Source organism: Carlito syrichta, unplaced genomic scaffold, assembly GCF_000164805.1.
Source record: "Carlito syrichta isolate Samal-C Ts95f unplaced genomic scaffold, Tarsius_syrichta-2.0.1 Scaffold307934, whole genome shotgun sequence".
NCBI classification, from domain to species: Eukaryota; Metazoa; Chordata; class Mammalia; order Primates; family Tarsiidae; genus Carlito; species Carlito syrichta.
In genome coordinates this window covers 596,344-618,315 of record NW_007252030.1, presented here as the reverse complement: position 1 = coordinate 618,315, position 21,972 = coordinate 596,344, and the positions used below count along the sequence as shown (strand labels likewise).

Here is a 21,972-nt window from a genome sequence, read left to right as displayed (position 1 = left end):
AGTGGCCATGATTGTGCCACTGCACTCCAGTCTGGGGGACAAGAGTGAGACTCCAACTCAAAACCAAAAAATTTGTATTATCTTTTGAGTCAGAGTCTTACTCTGTCACCTAGGCTGGTGTGCAGGGGCACGCTCATGGCCCCTTCTGCCTCAACCTTCCAGGTTGCTGGAACCACAGGTGCGCACTACCATGCCCTGCTAATTTTTTATTTATTGTGGAGACGAGGTCTCGTCTTGTAGCCCAGGCTGGTTGAACCCCTGGATTCAGGCAGTCCTCTCGCTTCTGCCTCCCAAAATGTTGGGAGCCACCGCACTCAGCCTGAAACTTTCTTTAGAAATGTATTTAGACTTTGGGTCTTAGCCCTCAACTTAGACTATCTGGATTGGAACAGAAGGACTTAAAAATGTAGAAGCGTTGACTTCCTTTTAACACTGAGAACAGACAATGTGCAGCTTTGCTTGACTTGACAGCTACCTGTAACTGTCCTACCTGACTGCGTTTTGTAGATCTGCAGTAGGACACAGACTTATGACAGTAAACTAAAAACAAACAGAAGAGCAGGATGCAGACAGCAAAAGAGAGCAGGTGAAAGGAATTAGAACCAGATGCCAGCCTGGGAGTGCTTGGCTTTCCCTCCCTCCCTCCCCTGTCACCCAGGCTGGAGTGCAGACTTGCTGGGCTCAGGCAATCCTTCCACCTTAGCCTTTCAAGTAGCTGGAACTACAGGTGTGTGCCACCATGCTTGACAAATTTTTTTATTTATTGTAGAGACGAGAACTTGCCAAATGCCCAAGCTGATCTCGAACCCCTGGACTCAAGCAGTCCTCTCACCTCTGCCTCCCAAAATACTGAGATTACAGGTGTGGGCCACTGTGCCTAGCAGTGATTTCTTTCTTTCTTTCTTTCTTTCTTTCTTTCTTTCTTTCTTTCTTTCTCTCTCTCTCTCTCTCTCTCTCTCTCTTTCTTTCTTTTTCTCTCTCTCTCTTTCTTTCTTTCTTTCTTTCTTTTTCTCTCTCTCTCTCTCTCACTCTGCCACCTAGGCTGGAGGGCCTAGGTATACTCACGTCTCATGGCTCACTACAGCCTCCTCTGGATTCAGGTGATTCTCCTTCTCAACCTCCCAAGTAGCTGAGACTACAAGCGAGCATCACCACGCCTGGCTAATTTTTCTTTTCTTTTTTTTTTGTGAAGACGTGGGCTCACTATGTTACCCAGGCTGGTCTTAAACTCCTGGGCTTAAGCAGTCCTCCCACCTTGGCCTCCCAACACGCTGTGATTACAGGCATGAGCCACTGCACCCGGCCTGTTATTTTCTTTCTTAATCAGTTTGCTCTTCTAGACAGTATCCAGTGCAGGTTAGTCACATGGGTACCCTCATCTGCCACTGCCCACCAGCCATGGCCTACTTCCCATTGTGTGTTGACTGACATTTACCAAGTGTGAAGCACACTGGAAGATCAGGACATTCTTATTTTGGAACGTGGGAGATAAGACTCAGTCCTTGAAGTGTGTCCTGTGTGGTGACTGGCTTTGAGGGAATGGCACACACCCCTTGGTTGGAGAATGAGATTCAGGTAGAAGGGTTTTTGATCCTACCCCTTGCAAGGCCTGGATCTCAGCTCACCCACATATCTGGATGGTGAGTGGCGGATGGGGAGGGTGGCAGAAATGGGTGAATCCCAGAAAGGAAAGACACATTGTCACTGATCCCTGAAGAAATACTGCAAGACGCAGGGGAGGTTTCTTTCTGGCTGCTGTTAGTTCCACTGTGGCCGTCCTCCTGGAGCTGTGGTCATGATGAGATTGGACATTTGTGCCCATCTTTTTTCATTGTCACTAGAAAAGGACATTGCCTTTACCCATTTTCACCTGTTAGTCTCTATGGGAGTGATTTTTGTCCCCACAGTGGACACGTGGCAGTGTCTGAAGACATTTTGATTGTCACAGCTGGGAAGTATTACCGGCAGGCATCAAGTGGGTAGAGACCAGAGATGCTGCAGAACCTCCCATAGAGCACAGGACAGCCCCCCGCCTCCTAAAACAGCACTGTCCAGCTCAAAATGTTGTCTTTAGTGCCAAGGCGGAGGAACCCTGTTTCTAAACTCAGACAACACATTTTAAATGTACATTTGTTCTACTTATGTTTAGGCTTTAAGGTGTTAGAACAGTCTTCTCTTACATGGAAGTTGGGTTTTAAAGTTAGCAAATAAGGAAGAACTAACATGTGGTATTTTCTTTTATTGATTATATAGTATTTTCTCAAAAAATGTTGAAAATGTCTTAGTTTTCCCATAGAATTCAGTGTCGATAGCTTCATGGACATGCTGAGAGGCACATCAGATCTGAAATGAATTTTAAAAAGCATTGATAATAAGAGCAAACGCATAGCATTTACTCATGGCCAACACTGTGCCAGGCAAGTTTCTGTTGCTTATTATTTTTTTAACTATTAGCTCACTTCATTTTCACAAACCATAGGAGGCAAGACATGTTACTGTTCTCATCTTTCAAAAGAGACAGCAAGCTCACCCAAGGCCAGAACCTGGGAACCATGCCCAACTGGCTGGCTTGTGGCTTTAACTGTTCCATTGTCAGTTTTTTTACAGAATCATATGGAATGTAGCGTTGCCAGCACTACTCATTTTTCTTTCTTTTTTCCCAATTCATATGCAGTCATGTGCTGCACAATGACATTTCAGTCAATGACGGGCCAATTATGTGCTGGTGGTCCTGTAATGTTATAATACCATATTACTGTACCTTTTCTATGTTTTGACACCTACATACTCCCCATTGTGTTCCTGTTTCATGCGGTATTCAGTCACATGCTCTGCAATTTTGCAGCTAGGCTGGACCATCAAGATTTGTGTAAATGCTCACACAGTGACACAATCACCTGAAGACATTTCTTAGGATGTTTTTCCATCATTAAGCGACACATGATTATACTTAAATCTGTGTAACTTAAAAATGAACAGGATGTAGCAACTATACTGAAAAGTTCCAAAGCCAATAAAATAGAGCACATAGCACATGTTTAAAATGCCATGTTTCAGCCGGATGCAGTGGCTCATACCTGTAATCCCAGCACTTTGGGAGGCTGAGGCAAGAGAACTGCCTGAGCCCATGGGTTGGAGACCAGCCTGAGCAATATGGCGAAACCTTGTCTCTACAATAAATCAAGCAAATTATCTGGGTGTGGTGGTGCATACCTCTGGTTCCATCTACTTAGAAGGCTGAAGCTTAAGGATCACCTGAGCCCAGCAGGTTGAGGCTGTGATGACCATGAGTGTGCCACTGCTCTCCAGCCTGGGTGACAGAGTGAAACTGTGACTCAAAAAATAATAATAATTAATAAATAAAATGCCATGCTTCATTTTTTTTTTGTTTGTTTTGTTTTATTTTGCTTTGTTTAGAGACGAGGTCTCACTATGTTGCCCAGGCTGATCTTGAACTTCTGGGCTCAAGCAGTCCTCCCACCTCGGCCTCCCAAAGTGCTAGGACTACACACTCATTGTTTTTAAGATACTTTTTCGTTTTACATTTTAACATCTCCAAAATCAAGATGCATCTTAAAATCAATGTCATAATTTAAGTGAGCAGCATTTTCCACAAAATATAATATGCATATGCTAATTGACCTGATTTAGCCATTCTGCAATGTATACATATTTCAAAACATGTCGTACATGATAAATCTATACAATTTTTATTTGTCATTTAAAATAAAATAAAATAAATAGCCAGGCATGGTGGCTCATGCCTGTAATCCCAACACTTGGCCAAAGTGAGAAGATTGCCTGAGCCTGGGAGCTTGAGACGAGACTGGGCAACTTGGCCAGACCTCATCTCTACAGTAAATCAAAGAATTAGCCAGGCATGGTAGCACATGCCTGTAGTTCCAGCTACTTGGAAGACTGAGGTGGAAGGATCTCCTGAGCCCAGCAGGTCGAGGCTGCAGTGGCCATGAGCATACCTGGGCGACAGTATGAGGCTCTGACTCAAAAAATAGAATAAATAAGTAGCATTTTTCTTTCTTGATGGTGCACAGAATACTAGTATATAGTCTAGTTGATGCTATCTTAGGTTCATAGTTTCATGTGTGGGTCTTCTCTGTAACCTGTTTGATACTACTTACCCTTGTTTGTCCAAAACAGTATTTGTTCATATATACGTAAGTCAGCTGCTCTGGAGACTTCTTGTTTTTGCTAAGCCCTTGTGATCTTACCTTACTTTGAGTTTCCTTACCTTGCTCTGCAAATACAGACACAGTGAAGTTGTATCTAGTGTCTGTAGGTAATAAACTTGATACTTTATTTAAGTAAATATATCCCTTTTAACTTATTAGGAAGAAAATGCTCGGAAAAGAATCCTGTGTCCTTTAGATCCAAAGCAGTAAGTATGGGTCAGATAAGGGTTTTTCTATGCTGGAAACCGTCATTGTCACAAGTCTCATTTTAAATAACTTTCTCTTTAAATGTAGCACAGTATATGAAGATCAACTAGCAAAGCATTTGAAAAAATGTAACTCAAGGGAAAAGCCAAAACCTGTAAGTGTCTAATCAGTAAAACTAAAAGGTGGAATGTGGAGATGTGTGGATGTCATGTTCGTGTGTTGCCCAGTAGATGACAAATATGAAGGTGGACTTTTTTTTCTCAGTTTCCTGAGGATAGATGCACATGTGAATATTTAATAAGACTTATGTCTCAAGGCTTGGATTTGGTAAATGCATGTGAGTGCATATAATATGTCAGTCTGTAAATCCATGTATAGTCTGGTTTTTTTTGGGTTTTTTTGTTTTTTTTTTTTGAGTCAGAGTCTCACTGTGTCGCCCAGGCTGGAGTGCAGTGGCACACTCATGGCCACTACAGCCTCGACCTGCTGGGCTTAGGCAGTCCTTCCACTTCAGCCTTCCAATTAGCTGGAACCAGAGGCATGCACCCCCACACCCAGCTAATCCATGTATAGTCTTAATTCAGAGAATAGAATTATGTTCAACATGAGTGTTATTCAGAGAATAATTTCACTATTTATTGAAAAAGACTTACTTAGAGCCTGCTAAATTTATTTCAATAAAATATGCTCCCAGCCTTCAAGGAGCTTATTTAACACTGGGAAGTAACGTATAAATAAGGGACATTGTTTAATAAGGTCAGTAAAAGAAGTAAGAACACATGTAATGGGAGCACATACTTGCCTCAAAATTAATGTTAAATCCAAGAGGTCAGGAAAGCCTTCCCAGGGAAATAACTCTGAGTCTTGATATGGCAAAGAAAAGGAATGAATCCTTCTGGCAGAAAATAAATATGTGGAAAGCTGGAGCCGAGACACCACATGATGCCTTCAAGAAGCTAAACTTCGCTCTTAAAATCTTCCCTGAAAGGTCTTGAGGATGAGGGGTGGTATAGTCAGATTTACCTCTTCGAGAGCTTTCTTCTACAGCAGGAGGATGAGTTGGGGGCTGCTGAAATCCAGATGGGCAGGGAAGATACTGAGTCAAAAAGGGGCAAAGCCTGTGGATAAATATGTGAGTTATTTGGGTGGCAAAATCAGGGACACTTGGAGTTGGATATGTGAGTCTGAACTCAGGACCTAGGCTGGGCAAGTAATTAAAATCTGGAAGTCAAATACATGAAGGTCATCAGCAAAGCTTTGGATTTTTTACGTTACCAGTGATGAGAGGAAAAAGGAAGTGACCTGTTTATTCAATAGCTATAATTGAGCATGTAAACCAGGTATTTACCAAGCATCCTGCCTAAGCGCATGGCAGGCTTTTGGCATAAGTGGAGATTGAGGGACATGTTGTGAGACCTGGTGAAGTACAGGTGTATGGGATAGTGAGGAGGAGGGCCTGACCCTTTAACAAAGGGGGATGACAGAAACAGGGAGGCAGTTGGGAAGGCTTCCCTGAAGGAAGTGTCATGTAAGAGGAGACCTCAAGGTCACAGGAGCATCACCTGACAGGAAGGAGCACTGTGCCAAGGCGGGAATGTGAAATGCAGGAAACCCGCTGCATAAGACATGGAATCTGAGAGAACCAAGCCTGGAACTCAGCCACAGCAATGAGAGAGGATGCGCTACTGGTAGGAACCACAGGAAATGTTGGAAGAGTGGCTGGAGAGGGAGGAAGGAGAGCTAGGGGGGAGGGGCGGGATAAGAACCTCAAAGAAGAGCAAGCCGCCCTGTCAGCCCGCGGAGGAACCACAGCCAGGAGGGAAATGCCATCAGGCTGGCCTTATGGTTGTTCTTATGGATCAGAGACCTCAGCAAAATACATACTTAATAGGGCAGGCAGAAATCAGACCAGAATGATACAGGAGTGAATGGAAGATAAGGCAGTGGAAGCCAGAAACTTGACTGTGAATAGAACTCGGACATTAGGACAGCAGTCAGAGAGTCCTCTGATGGGGGGCGGGTGCTGTAAAATGGAAGGAAATGTGGGTTTATTTATATACAGTTGGCCCTTGAACAGCACAGGCTTGACCTGCACAGATCCACTTGTATGCAGATTTCTCCAACCAAAGGAAAACTTAAAATACAATATCAGGCTAGGCACGGTGGCTCATGCCTGTAATCCCAACACTTAGGGAGGCAAGGAGAGAGGATTGCTTGAGCCCCGGAGTTCGAGACCAGCTTGAGCAACTTGGTGAGACCTTGTCTCTACAATAAATCAAAAATTAACTGGGCATGGTGGCATGTGCCTGTAGTCCCAGTTACTTGGAAGGATCGCGTGAGCCCAGGAGTTCAAGACCAGCCTGGGCAACTTGGCAAGACCTTGTCTCTACAATAAATCAAAAATTAGCCGGGCATGGTGACGTGTGCCTGTAGCTCCACATACTTAGGAGGCTAAGGTAAGAGGATCATCTGAGCCCAGTAGGTTGAGGCTGCAGTAGCTGTGATTGTGCCACTGTACTCCAACCTGGGCAACAGAGTGAAACGCCAATTTTTTAAAAATGCAATGTTCAGGATGCAAGCCCATGTATTAGGAAGGCTGGGCTGACCTTTTGACTGTGGGACTTGGATATGTACAGATTTTGGTGCTGGAAGCATGTCCTGGAACCCATTCTTTGTATATATGGAGGGACAACTGTTCTAAAGTAAAGAGCCAGCAGAGAAGACGACGCTGGCCCGAGAAGAGGGCATAATCAGTGGCAGCGGCTTCTGGGGTAGCAGGGAGGACACGGAGCAGAGGATGGCTCTTCCACAGGGACAGTGGGAGTGAGCGAAGGATGGATGTACATCCAGGAGAATCAAGAGAAGGCTCTTCTTTGACAGCAATGCTTTCCTTATAGAAGAGACAAGGTGATGGGGGCTGACAGTCCAGTAGGAGACCTGAGGAGAAAAGGAGAAGTTTGAATTAAGATTACAAAGAATAAGGGTATCTGATCTCAAACCAGGTGAAGTGGGGACCAAAGTGAGGCCCAAACTTTACCTGTGCAGTGACCATTTGTACATCTGATTCTGAATTGTACCCCACATGCTTAAAATAAATGTTGTGACTGGGCGCGGTGGCTCGGTCTGTAATCCCAGCACTTTGGGAGGCTGAGGTGAGAGGATTGCCTGAGCCCGGGGGTTCGAGACCAGCCTGGACAACTTGGTGAGACCTCATCTCTACAGTTAACACAAAAACTCGCCAGGCATGGTGGTGTATGTCTGTAGTTCCAGCTACCTGGAAGGCTGAGGTGGAAGGATCACCTAAGCCCAACAGGTCGGGGCTGCGGTGACTGGCAGTGTGCCACTGTGCTCTAGCCTGGGCGACAAGAGTGAAACTCCAACTCAAAAAATAAATAAATATATAAATAAATAAATGTTTGTACCAATGGAAACAAATTATGAAGAATAATTGCTGGGCAGCTTTGCAAGTCAGACTGGAGTGTGGAGGCAACGGATTTGACCTGGCACCAGTCCAAGTGGTGGTTTCCGCCAGCAGCGTTCAGCAGGCCAGATGCTGAAGTTAAGAACCATATCGATGCAGACATTGAGTTTTGCAAGGGTGGTTGTGGCAGAAGAACTAGACTGTAAAAATCACAGTGGTGATAATAGTGGTATCTATACTGGATGGCAGGACAAGAGGCCAGAGAGTAACTGGGCAAAAAATGAATCACAGTCTTCGTTTTTTGTGAAGAATGTAATTAGGAGTGAAAGAATGAAAAGAACATGTTTAGGAGCCAGAGAACCACCAGGCTCATGCTGGCACAGCACCAAGTTACAGTCAGAAGTAGGCGGTGGAATTAGAATTTCAGAGGTCGAGGGATTCGCAGGGATGCCAGAGGATGGAGGGCCTGGGAAGCGCTTTGCTGAAATAAAGTGAAGTCAGCAGAGCTCGAACATAATGGTGGTGTTAGTGAGACTTGGGAAGGACAGCATGGAGTCAGAGTGCCTGATGAGTGTTGGATGGTGACCAGCAGATTGATGGCTGATGACCTGGAGGTCTAGAGAGCAGTTTAGGAGCCTGCTGTTTCTGAGCAGGGCAGTCCTTGCGTGTGCATCCTGAAGCATCCATGCTGGCCGAGTGCACCTGTCAGGAGCTGTGAGGGATCTGGAATTCCGTCTGGTCCATGCCATCAGGTCAGCCTGCCATCGGTTCCTGTCTGCTGGCAGAAGATCTAAAGACTCACAGGTCAGAGACAACAGCCTCTCATTCACACACAGTAAGCAGCGTGCACTTCTTGTTAGCTCAGCTCCCCTTGTTCCCGAGGCCCATGAATCAGCAGATGCTGTGTGTGCAGCAGCTCGTGTCACAGCTGGGAAAGCCCAAGCTCAGGACGTAGAAATGTTGCTGACTAGGGGATAAGCAAGCCCGCCTGACCTTTGTTCTATGAGTAAACATTCAATTATACTATACAGGTGGGGCATGGTAGCTCATGCCTGTCATCCCAGCCCTTGGGAGGCAGAGGCGAGAGGTTGCCCAAGCCCACAGGTTTGAGACCAGGCTGAGCAACATGGTGAGACCTTGTCTCTACAATAAATTAAAAAAAAAAAAAAGCTGGGTGTGGTGGCATGCATCTATGGTTTCAGCTACTTGAAAGGCTGAAATGGAAGAAGCGCCTGAACCCAGCAGATTGAGGCTGCAGTGGCTGTGAGCATGCTACTGCACTCCAGCCTGGGCGACAGAGTGAGACTCCGACTCAAAAAAACAAACAAAAAGAACCTCTGACCCACAGCACCAGCTGCCTGAGGCACTCTTCACAACCATTTTGAACCAAGAACACTTGAGTTCTGATAGTTACAGTTGGTTTCCTGCAGTCACTTTGTTAGTCATCTAACAACAGCACATGACCCTGTAATCTGTACCCGCCCACTCAGTTGGCAGTTTCCATGACTGTCCACAGCGGGGCAGCCGGCCACACACACCCAGGTTCACCTTTCTGACACGCATGTCACAAGAGTCACTGCTGTGCACAGCACATGTTCCCAGGGGCTGCCTTCACTTTTCAAGCAGGGCTGTGAACATAGCAGGATGTCATTCATGCTAGTGTACACTCTTCAGCATGGCAGCCACTCCCACATGTGATTATTAGTCTGAGCTAATTAAAGCTCAGTACAGTAAAACTCTAGTTCTGTAGTCACACTGGCCATGTGGCCAGGGCAGACACAAGATATTTCCATCACTGCAGAAAGTTTCCTTGCACAGAACTGAAATAGGTCCTTGCCTAGAATCTGTGTCTCTGAAGAAGGACTAGAAAGATTCATTATATCAATTTTAGTAACGCAGCACCACTGGGCATTTATATTTTCAATTCTTAATTTGTATTTTAAAATAGAAGAAATGAGACTTTGACTATTGTGTGTACCTTTTACCTGGTTTTGATCATGCTGCATGTCTGATGAATAGCATCATGGAGCTGGTACTTGGTTGTTTTTGCCTTAACGTCATAAAGCCAAATCAACACAGTCTTCAGTCTATGCTGTAAATAGGTCAAAACTCAATAAAAATTACGAATGAATTTCTGTGTACTAAAAATGCTTATTCAAGTAGCCACCTCACTAGAGCATGAGCTCCGTGAACATAGATGTTTGTCTCTTGTGTTGTCTGCGTGGTGAGTGCCCAGCTCCCCAAGGATGAGAGCAGGCCCTCTGGTGAACTACTGAATGAGCAGGAGGAGGGAGGTGATAGGCACAGAGTGTGGGGTTGAGGGAAGAGTCAGTTTCACCTTAATTTTTGTGAGCTTTACATTATTAACGGTATTATCATCGTTTTGTTTTTGTTAAGGACTTCTTTATTCAAGATATTAATGCAGGCTTAAAAGACGAAACAGAATTACCTGAAATATTAGTAAGTACATTAACTTAATGTTTCATTGTTCAAGGTATTTATAAGCTACCTCGGTTGTGAATAAACTATGTTCCACTTTTTGTTTCGGATAGATCTGTTGTCTTTACCTCAGAAGGCATTTCCTGTAGATTCCAAGTTGTCAGTGATGGTCCATTCCCCTACCAGCTTATACCCCACAGCAGAACAAAATACAGTATGGCCCTGAGGCCCCTTGATTTTTTAATGCTTTGAGCCTAGACTTGTTCTTGACTTGAGGAGGCTGGAGGCGGTGAAGCAGTATGGCAGAGACTGAGGAAAAGCCTAGCACTTATATACTTCCCATGGTGACTGCAGGAGAAGCTTTAGAACAAGGCGGAGCCTTGGCTGCCATGGGGACTGCCCAGCTATGATGCTTCTACTCAGGCTGGTCATACTACTTGAAGGCAATTTTTGGCTACATTATTTAGCTTTATTTTTGTTTATAGGTTCCACTTTCTTCTCTATCTGAAGAGCAGTTGGAAAACTTAATTAAGAAATTGAGAAAAGCAAGTGAAGGTAAGTCTGCCTAAAGTTGCAAGTTATGTTCAAGCAGCTGGGTGGGCTATGAGTTGATGTACTTTTGGTGTACCCTTTGTGAGAGTCCTGCAATTCCATGTTTGTTTGCTTAAGCTGTTGTGCTTGTATTTGGCACAGGGTTGAACTCCACACTTCCAGATCGCATTATGTCTCACCCAGCGTTACATGATGCCCTCAATGACCCTAAAAACGGGGATTCTGCCACCAAGCACCTGAAGCAGCAGGTATGTCTAGGCTCTAGGAATACTACTAGAAATGCCTTTTCCATTCATTGAAGGCTTCCTAAATGTGTGAGATTTTGTTTGCCTTGCAAAGTACAAAATATTTCCATTTGAAAAAATATGTATTAAAAAATTGGGGGCATGGATATGGTTCTGAGTACTTAGTATTAAATACTTAAAAACAAAAGAAAAAATTTAAAGCTGAATAGAAGTTATCAATGTGAACATATTGCCTTCTGTAGAAATTCCTTTACTGTTTTCTCATTTGAGCCAAATGTGTTTGCTCTAGTTTATAAAATAATCATGTGAAGTTTGCAGGCTTCTATTTTAGGTAACATTGAAAAATTAAAGTTACTTGGTCCAAGAAGATGCTTTGTTGAGTTTGGAGCGGGAAAGGGAAAATTATCTCATTGGGTTGATATTGCCTTAAAAGATGCTGAAAATGTTCACTTCATCCTAGTGGAGAAGGGGACCACAAGATTCAAGGTAAGAGAAACCAATGCTATATAGCAGTAGCCAAGTTTTATTTCCATTTTCTGTATTTAGAATGAAAAAATGAAAGAAACATGTTTCTTAAAAAATTTGAAAGAAAATTTTAGAATTTTCAGATCAGCATGATGGCTTACACCTGTAATCCCAGCAGGAGGATCTCTTGAAGCCAGGAGTTTGAGACCAGGCTGGGCAACAAAGTGCAAGACCGTCATCTCTACAAAAAAATTTAAAAATTAGCTGGGCATGGTGGCATACACCTGTAGGTCCAGCTACTCAGGAGGCTGTGGCTTGAACCCAGTAGCTCAAGGCCGCAGTGAGCTAGAATCACGCCACTGCATTCCAGTTTGTATGACAGAGAAAGACGCTCTCTTAAAAAAAAAAAGAAAAGAAAATGAATATTTTTGTTCTTTGATTATAGGTTTTTATCAGTTCTAATTTTTTTGTTTTTACTTTTGAGTCAGGGTCTCTGTCATCTACTCTGGAGTGCAGTAGCACGTGCAGTGCATGAACACAGCTCACCACGGCTTTGACCTTATGGGCTCAGGCTATCCTTTCACCTCAGCCTCCCAGGTAGCTGGGACTCCAAGTGTGCAGCACCATGCCTAGCTAGTTTTTTTATTTTACTTTTTAAGAGATGAAGTCTTGCTATGTTGTCCAGGCTTTTCTCAAAATTCCTGGGCTCAAGTGATCCTCCAGTCTCTACCTCCCAAAGTGCTGGGATTACAGACATGGGCCACACTGTGCCTGGCCAGTTCTAATTATATTGATGACTTAAGCTAAAGGTGAACTCTTTAAATCCAAGTTTTGATAGTCCATTGATCTGAGTCCTTAAAAGTATTGGCCAAGAGAGGAAATGTATGGAAAGAGCCAAGCTCTAACTAGGAATCAAGTCTGGGTCCTGCTCCTCCTCAGCCATTTGACCGCTGTTGCTTTAGTAACCAATTACCGAGCAGACTGTTAGGCACCTAGGTAGACTTGCATGATACAAAGTCAGGTAAGATCGAGTACCTATGCCTGATACGTATGTTCAGAAAGGAGAGACAAGCAAATAAAGAAGCGATTGTCGTAAGGTGTTAGCATAGAAAGGTCTGCACAGAGGACAGTGTGGGCTTAAGGGAAGGAGTGACAGGTTTTCCTACAGCAGGGACAGGACGGGGTGACCACACAGAAAAGGTGCTGCTTAAGCTACCTCTTGAGAGAGGAATCCCTGCTGGTAGACGGAGGACTGGAGAGCATTCTGGAAAGCGAGAATAGTTTAAACAAATGCTGAGCTAATAGGCAAACCCAAAGCATCTTTGTGCGATGGGGCTGTGAGGTTGAGGTCAGCAGGGACAAGTCGGAGGGGTGGCCCACAGTGGAGGCTCGAGTCTAGTGCTGAAGAGGAAGCTGGCTTGTTGTTTTGGGTAGGGATGCAGTGGAAACAAGAGGCAGGTCTTGCTTGGAGCATCCATCCAGTGGATAGACATGCAGATACTGAGGTTCAGTAAGCCAGGTGTGTTAGGATCATGGTGAGTCCACAAAACCGCAGAGCATGGAAGCAGAGCACCCGATGCTTGAGTAGGGAGTTATTAATAAGATCATTTTATCCAATAATCCAAGTAAGAAATGAGCCAGAGAGAAGAGAGCAAAGGCTGTTGCCCTGTGATGGGGGAGGGAGAAATACTAGGGTGCTGGAAGCCCCAGGACGTGGTGTTGGATCTTTCACCAAGTATGAGAGAGGAGGGGCCAGGGCAGGGCCTTCAGGCCTGATTGACTAAGTGAGCTCTTCCCTGAGATAGGAAAGAGTGAGGGGGAGGGGAGGTTCAGAGGGAGAAATAGTTCACCTCTGGCTGTGCCTTGTGCTGTTGCAGGCGAGCTTTTTTTTATTTTTTTTTTGAGTTGGAGTCTCACTCTGTCGCCCAGGCTGGAGTGCAGTGGCACGCTCATGGACACCGCAGCCTCGATCCGCTGGGCTCAGGTGATCCTTCCAATTCAGCCTTCCAACTAGCTGGAAACACAGGTGCAGGCCACCATGCCTGGATAATTTTTTTATTTATTATAGGGACAAGATCTCCCCATGTTGCCCAGGCTGGTCTTGAACTCTTGGGCTCAGGCAGTCCTTTCGCCTCTGCCTCTCAAAGTGCTGGGATGACGGGCATGAGCCACTACACCCAACCCCGCAGGCAAGCTTTCTAGTCTATGATGGGGCACACGGGACAAGTGTAGATCAGGAGGTGGTCAGCACAGGGATGGCGAGTAGAATGACCTTGACCTTCCAAGGAGAGGGAGAGGAGCAGGCCATAGGTCACATTTGAGGGGACGGAGATGAGGGCTGGCAAACACCTGTAGATAAGCTGCTCCACATCTGTAAATGCCACTCCCTTGGGGTAGACCGGGAGCTTCTAGGGTTAAAGGGAGTCGTGTATATGTAATAATCAAGACAGATTTCAAAGCTTTCAGAAACTTGTGGTATTATTTTGAAGTTTTCATCAAAGAATATGCAATCTTCATTTCTATTTTTTAACTCTGAAAATAAGATGGAAACTTAATTGCTCTGAGTTTAACTTAAAATTCATTGTTACAATAATGTTCTGTTTGTGCAGGTAGATGGTAAACACAGAAAGAAAAATTCAGTGTTTGAGAGACTTCAAATTGATATTCAACACTTGTGTTTGAGTAAGTTACATAACTTTCTATTACTCTACAAATAAATCAGAAAAGTTTGAACTCAGAGTTGCTAGGTTGCTTAGAAATCCAATCATGCAGAACAGTGCTTCAGGGAAAACAGTAAAAGAAATCCATTGTAAATATGCAGTGTTTATGTAACATTTGGATAGGTGTAAGTTGAGTTAGGGGTGACATTTTTAAAAGTTGTTTTTCAGTATCTACTGGAAATGAAGAGCTACATTAGGGAAGAGTTTAAAAGTTTTGATAATATGTATTATGTTGCTTCTTTGTCCTGTTTCAATTAATTTTTAGTCTTGTTCGTACCATAAACCAGCTTTCTGCCTGTAGTTAACCTACACCATTAAAGAAAATGAGATAGTTCTCTGTCTAGCTAGTAGGTAAAAGACACTTCCTAGAATTTTAAATTGTACCCAAAAAAGTGTGAAGTCACAATCACACACACACACATATTCACACACACACTCACACTCCTTGTTCCCTTTCGTGCCCTTTTATGCTTGCTTTTTTTTTTTGGAGTTGGAGTCTTACCCTGTCATCCAGACTGGAGCGCAGTGGCTGCTCCCGTCCACCGCAGCCTCGACCTGCTGGGCTCTGGCGATCCTTCCGCCTCAGCCTTCCAAGTACCTGGAACTACAGGCGCGTGCTATCACACCCAGCTAATTTTTTGATTTTTTGTAGAGATGAGGTCTCACCAAGTTGCCCAGGCGGGTCGCAAACCCGTGGGCTCAGGCAATGCACTCACCTCAGCCTCCCAAGGCGCGGGATTACAGGCTGAGCCACCGAGCCTGGCCCTTTTATGCTTTCTTAACAGTTTTTCAAATTATTTCAAAAGGAAACAATGCAAACACCTCAGCAACCTCTTCGCTTCTCCAGTTTTAATCCAACATTGAGAAGCAACCCAGCATTTGTATTTAAATCACTGTATCTAAGACTGTTTAACTGAATGTGTTACTTTTCTGTTATTATGAACCCTAATAAACAAGTTCTTATGTTCTGTGTTGACTTCTATAATAAAGTGACAGGTTTTGGCTTGAGTTGGCTTCAGCCCTATATCCAGAGATTCTCCTGGGCTGTCCTCTGGGAGGCCACGGGGGCACAGTGTCACACGCACTTTATCTGTCATCTCACTGCCTTTTATTTCAGACAAGATCTCTGTGCTAAGAGAAGGGACGCTACCTGTGGTGGGAATTGGAAAGCACTTGTGTGGCGTGGCAACAGGTGTGTAAACACATGAACAATGTCTAAACGGACGCATTAATGTTTGGCTTAACTTGGACATTTCAGTGGCTTTCTTTGAATGGTATAGATGTCTTAGGTTTACAAGTCATTAATTTTTATAGAACCCTGGCCCTGAGCTGTGTCAGATACAGAGCTTTCCTGTGTTTCTGTTCATTTTGGCCATTAAGAGTTTTTATTTTGTTTTTTTGGTTTTTTTTGAGTTGGAGTCTCACTCTGTCGCCCAGACTGGAGTGTAGTGGCCGCTTCCGGCCACCGCAGCCTCGACCTGCTGGGCTCCGGCGATCCTTCCGCCTCAGCCTTCCAAGTAGCCGGAATTACAGGTATGCGCTACCACGCCTGGCTGATTTTTTTGATTTATTGTAGAGATGAGGTCTCACTGCCCAGGCGGGTCTCAAACCCGCGGGCTCAGGCAATCCACTCACCTCAGCCTCCCAAAGGCACGGGATTATAGGCTGAGCCACCGAGCCCGGCCATTAAGAGTTTTTGTGTCAATACTGTCATGTTGGGTTTCTGTTTTTGTTTTTTGACAGACTGAAAATGTGGCTTCTTTTCAATATTGTCAACAGTTTAGCAGTTTTCAACAGTTTAGAAGTAGCCACAGTCATCAAAAATGCATGCATTTGGTTTTAAAGTATATGCACATGTTTTCCTTGTAATATGGGGCGTATGCCCACTGCTAGCCGATGTGTACTGGTCATCACTGCGTCCTCAGTGCTTTGCATGTGACAGCCCCAGTCAGTGCCAGATGAGTGGGCAAACACAACAAGGCTGCCCAGCAAGTCCTGCTCTCCCGAGTCTCAGCTCCTCAATGCAGCACTATCTGCTGTGAATACATGCATTTCAAGAACAGCATTGTGTCTTGATCTGGCATCACCCTAGGCAGAACTGCCTTTCCTTCCTTCTTTCTTTGTGTTTCTTAAGGTGAAATGTAATGTAATTTTTTTTCTAAACAAGTCATTTCTTCCACTGGGGCAGGAACAGTGAGAGTCCAAGTCATTGGACCAGCGTTGTTCACACTGTCAATCTTAGACCTCAGACAGCTTTGTTGGGAAGCAGGCTTACTGCAGAGTAATCACTAAAGAAACAGAGACACTAGTAAGAAAGAGCAAATTTGGAAAAGGCGGCAATTCATGATAGAGTTTTTGCAAGTACACAGCAAGTAGATTTTGGTGTCTTCTTGGGTTTTTAATCCCGAGCTCTTCATAAACTAGAGTGTGCATGCTGAGATGACGGCTGAGCCTTGTGTCTGTGCTTGCAGATCTTGCCCTGCGGTGCTTGCTGGAAACCTGTGCTGTCCACCATGAGGAGCGGCACGGAGAACCCATGGCCAAACGCGTAAAGAACAGCGAAACAGAAAGAGAGAGCCACACCGTGGCCAGGGAAGGATGTGACAACAGCGCCCCCGAGATGCAGAGCCCTGTGGCCGGCATTGTTCTCGCACTGTGCTGTCACCACCGCTGTGACTGGAGGCATTACGTGGGCCAGGAGCACTTCCGGGCGCTGGGCCTGGGCGCCACAGAGTTCCACTACTTCCAGCGCATGAGCAGCTGGGCAACTTGTGGGATGCGCAAGACCGTGGGGTCCTCAAACACCACCCCCAGGAGGCAGGAGCAGGAGCAGGAACGGGAGGACGAGGGTGAGGAGCACGAGATCGGAGGATGCAGGGCCACAGATGACAGCGACGGCCTGCTTGGGTGAGGGCACTCTGTGTGCAACACGGAAGAGGGATAACTTCTCATCACTTTTCTCTGTAGATGACGGTCATTCACAATTTTTCTGTGAAAATGTGTTGTCCAGTCTAATTTTAGAATAAGTTAAAATATGTATTTTCTATTGTGGTCATAAATACGTAAGTAAAAGATCTTTGAAGTATGAGACATAGCACTTAGCATATGGGTTATCTAGCAGTCTCTCAATAAACAAAAGGGACTAAAATCATTTCTTATAAGCATTTTTACAAAATGTTAACAGTGTTTTGTGTTTGTTTATTCAATTTAGGCTTCTTAGTGTTGAAGAAAAGAAGAAAATAGGGCATCTTTGTAAATTGCTGATTGACCACGGTCGCACCCAGTATTTGCAGCAGAAGGGCTTCAGTCCAGCTTTGCAGTATTATACGGACCCACTGGTGTCTCTGGAAAATGTGTTGCTAACTGCTCTACCAAACCCCTTCTCACCACCAGAAACCATTGTGTAATGGAAAAGAGGCTGGAACGGCATCTGTCTTCCACCCAAAAAAGTTTTTTAAGTTATATTTTTATATTCATGAAAATATACTTTAAATAAGATAATATGAACTTTAAAAAACACAGTGGCTTCATTGAACTTTCGTAATAGCATTGTTTTTTTGCTTCAGAAGTCCAAACGTTAGAGAACTCACGAAAGTCCCAGAGTAACCCTCTTCAGCATCTTGGATTATATTATCCATCCGCGTCTGCAGAGACTGGCAAAGTGGTAGAACAACTGACTTGGTTATCTGAAACACAAACAGCATGTGAACCTGTAACTAGCATGTTAGCTTTCTAATTGTGTTGATTTTGGAAATTTATTTTTATTTATTTTTTTTTGAGTTGGAGTCTCACTCTGTCGCCCAGACTGGAGTGCAGTGGCCGCTCCCAGCCACCGTAGCCTCGACCTGCTGGGTTCCGGCGATCCTTCTGCCTCAGCCTTCCAAGTAGCCTGAATTACAGGCGCAAGCTACCACGCCCGGCTGATTTTTTGATTTATTGTAGAGATGAGGTCTCGCCTGCCCAGATGGGTCTTGAACCTGCGGGCTCAGGCAATCCACTCACCTCAGCCTCCCAAAGGTGCGGATTACAGGCTGAGCCACCGAGCCCAGCTGGAAATTTATTTTTCTTTGATTTTATTTGACATTTTGTATTTCTCAAGTTCAAGATGCAATGATTGACTGCCAGTTTGTAACAAAGGCTGATCTGAGAATTTGACTTATGTGTGGACTTTCTTTCCCATGTAGATCTAGAAAGGACAGTTGTGATTTTCTCAAATGCAAACAAATTCAGAGATGTTCAAAATTAGTTTATGAAATGACCTTCAGATTTCCAGACCCATACCTGTATTTATATATTATCAGAATTTGTCCATGACAAACACCAAAACTGAAGAGCTGTTTTCAAAGAAAGCACTTCATTTTTTGTCGGATAACTTAGAAATTAGAGCTTTCAAAAAGATACTTATAAACATAACGCAAAATTAAATTTGGAATTTGCAAATAACTTCTGAAGTTAATTAGATATCTCATATCTTTTATCAGATTATTTTTCACACACATAAATACAACATTAAGCATATTCCCTTCAGCTTGGGAAAATAATTTGGAATAAAGTAGAAATTAGAAAGGAAACCAAAAATCTCAAATTTGGGCCTTATTTAACTCAGTAGTTTTTATGCAAAAGCAAATATTAAAGCAAACTTGTGGTAGGATTGTAGGACTGTTACCCTCATCCGCATCTTATCCTCATTTTGTTTCTGCCTTTATTTGTAAAAATTGTCTTGTTAGTACATTTGCAAGACAGGACCCAGGATTACACAATTTAAACATTATAATGACATTTAGAGATAATTGCTTTCATCCTGTAGGTCTGTGATTACATGAAAGGTGGCTGAGCAGAGCCCACTTGCAAAATCCTGACTTTAGTTTAACAAAATATGTCCTGTCAGACTGCTCAGGTTAAAATCCTACCTCTGTTGTGACCTTGGGAAGGTGCTTAATCTCCTTGTGCCTCGATTTCCTCCTCTTAGAATGGAGATGATGATAATGACAATAAGACCGACCTTACAAGGCTGTTATGAGCTTCAAACGAAATATCACAAGTAAAATGCTTAAAACTATTCTAAGCACAGAGTTAGTGCTCAATGAATATTAACTAGTAGCAGTGGTGGTAGTAATTCATGAATCTGTTTTTTGTTGTTGTTGTTGTTTGTCTGTGTTTCTTTTTTGAGTCAGAGTCTCACTCTGTTGCCCAGGCTGGAGTGCAATGGCACGCTCATGACCACCCCAGCGTTAATCTGCTGGGCTCAGGTGATCCTTCTGCCTCAGCCTCCCAAGAAGCCAGAACTACAGGCATGTGCTACCATGCCTGGCTAATTTTTTGATATATTGTAGAGATGAGGTCTCACCAAGTTGCCCAGGCTGGTCTTGAACCCCTGGGCTCAGGCAGTCCTCTCATCTTGGCCTCCCAAAGTGCTGGGATTACAGGCTTGAGCCACCACACCCAGTCCTGAATCTGTTTTTAATAACATAATAGGCAGGCTTTGATTTTATTATCTCTTTATGTTGTTACCTTTTTTCTCTTGTTATAAGTTTTATGTCAAATATGATTAAAAGTAGTTTGATTATTTTAAGTTAATTATTCATGCTCCCCAATCAGGAGAACATAAATGAAGATAAAATATCATTCAACAATTAACCTTGTTTTGTTGTGTCAGCCAGTGCTAACTTGTGTCATAAAACTTGTTTTGCGTCATTCAACAATTGATGGCCAGAAATGAAAAATATTCTCCATCAGCCATGATCTCAGTTATATTTCATAAAACTTACATACACACCCAGGAATTCTCATATTGACACATTCCTGTGGCTCATTTATCTGGATGATACATTCCTGACTGGGACTGTGTACCTCAAGGGAGAATAAGCTTGTCCCTCAACACGCCAGCCTTAGATCAATATTATTGTTTTCATTTCTCTTCATATATGAGAAAGTGGCTATGGGATATATATTGACCTGCGTTATTTGCAGGTTCAGCAAACCCCTTGAGCTTTGGTGCTTGTATGTCCTATGGGTGCATCAAATTTACTGTTAATACCGGAAATCGACTGGGTGTGGTGACTCATGCCTGTAATCCCAGCACTTTGGGATAAATAAATTGGGAGGATTGCTTGAACCCAGGAGGAAGTCAAGGCTGTGGTGAACTGTGAATGTGCCACTGCACTCCAGCCTAGGTGTCAGAGTAAGGCCTGAAAAGCAAGCAAGCAAGCAAGCAAAAATAAACACAGAAATCAGTTTCTGCCAGCCAACTCTGTGTCTGTACTTCCTTCTCCATCTGGTACCACTTTTGTCCAGTTCTAACAAAAACCTGCGATCACTCTGAACTCCCTTTCTCGTCTCCATTCAGTTGTTAATTGTGTCTCCTGCTTGGCTTCTGTGGATGTATTCTCTACTTTCCAAAAGCAGGCCCATGTCTTACGCTACCATGACTTTTTCTCTGCCTTCCCCCAGCCTGCCCTCCATGCTGTTGTGTCTTGCCTTGCTGCAGCAGTTCTAACCAACATTTCCTAGACATCCTGCACTGAATGTTAGCAAAAGTCACTTCCTCTAGATGAAAGCCCTCATTTCAAAGAAACTCTTTGTTGCATTGAGTTGCACTATAATCTACCGTTACAGTCAAAAACTTCACATTATAATGCATTTAAAACCCATTATTTCTAATACTATACTATGGCTTCATTGTTTTTATTAGAGAATTGTGCTCTTTGTTCTCTTTCCCCAATCTTGGTTTAATTGAAAGGCTTTCTCTGGCTGGGCATGGTGGCTCAGCCCGTAATCCCAGCATTTTGGGATGCTGAGGCGAGAGGACTGCCTGAGCCTGGGGGTTCGAAACCAGCCGTGGCAACCTAGCAAGACCTCATCTCTACAATAAATCACAAAAAAACCTAGCCAGGTGTGACATGCATCTCTTTTTCCAGGTACTTGGAAGGCTGAGGCAGAAGGACCATCTAAGCCCAACAGGTCAAGGCTGAGGTGGCCATGAGTGTGCCACTGCACTCCAGACTGGGTAACAAGAGTGAGACTCCAACTTTAAAAAGAAAAAAAGCCTTTCTCAAAAAAAAAAAGTAATGCAATGCAAAATTGCCAGGACTAAAGATTGAAATCTGTATGTCAAAACCTCACATTCTGGCTAAGTGCATGGCTCACGCCTGTAATCCCAGCACTTTGGTAGGCCAAGGTGAGAGGACTACTTGAGCCCAGGAGTTCAAAACCAACCAGAACAACACAGTAGGATGCTATCTCTATAGAAAAAGTATTAATAAATTTTTAAAAACTCACATTTCTTTTTTTTTTTTGAGTCAGAGTCTCACTCTGTTGCCCAGGCTGGCGTGCAGTGGTACACTCACAGCCACCGCAGCCTTGACCTGCTAGACTTAGGCAATCCTTCTGCCTCAGCCTTCCAAGTAGCTGGAACTACAGGCACATGCTACCATGCCCAGCTAATTTTTCTTGGTTTATTGTAGAGACAAGGTCTCACCAAGTTGCCCAGGCTGGTCTCAAACCCCTGGACTCAGGCAGTCCTCTTACCTCCACCTCCCAAAGCACTGGTATTACAGGCATGAGCCACTTCACCCAGCAAAAAACCTCACATTTCAACTCTTGGTTAAAATCTGTATTCTCAGCTAGGCATGGTAGCACTCACCTGTAATCCCAGCTACTCGAGAGGCTGAGGCTGTATTGCACTATGATGGTGCCTGGGAATATCAGCCTGGGCAGCATAGCAAGACCCCATC

At 44.0% G+C, this 21,972-nt stretch overlaps 2 protein-coding genes across 3 annotated transcripts in view; one reads left to right on the top strand and one right to left on the bottom strand.

The window, feature by feature from the left end:
• Window positions 1–18,008, top strand: part of TRMT13 (tRNA methyltransferase 13 homolog) — an 18,657-nt gene extending 649 nt beyond the window's left edge. Inside the window, exons 2-11 of the mRNA XM_008064711.2 lie at window positions 4,350–4,396; window positions 4,485–4,551; window positions 10,216–10,278; window positions 10,743–10,812; window positions 10,951–11,057; window positions 11,373–11,540; window positions 14,129–14,201; window positions 15,357–15,431; window positions 16,711–17,146; window positions 17,451–18,008. Of these exons, the coding sequence (XP_008062902.1) occupies window positions 4,350–4,396; window positions 4,485–4,551; window positions 10,216–10,278; window positions 10,743–10,812; window positions 10,951–11,057; window positions 11,373–11,540; window positions 14,129–14,201; window positions 15,357–15,431; window positions 16,711–17,146; window positions 17,451–17,646 (1,302 nt within the window). The 3' untranslated portion in view covers window positions 17,647–18,008. The remainder of the gene's footprint in view (window positions 1–4,349; window positions 4,397–4,484; window positions 4,552–10,215; window positions 10,279–10,742; window positions 10,813–10,950; window positions 11,058–11,372; window positions 11,541–14,128; window positions 14,202–15,356; window positions 15,432–16,710; window positions 17,147–17,450) is intronic.
• LRRC39 (leucine rich repeat containing 39) overlaps window positions 17,769–21,972 on the bottom strand; it is a 22,054-nt gene continuing 17,850 nt past the window's right edge. The window contains exon 8 of one of the 2 annotated variants that reach the window (XM_008064710.2): window positions 17,769–17,925. In XM_008064710.2, coding sequence (XP_008062901.1) covers window positions 17,870–17,925 — 56 coding nt within the window. In that variant the 3' untranslated portion in view covers window positions 17,769–17,869. Of the gene's footprint in view, window positions 17,926–18,278; window positions 18,566–21,972 lie in introns of those variants that run through there. The other variant, XM_008064709.2, reaches the window with a different exon arrangement.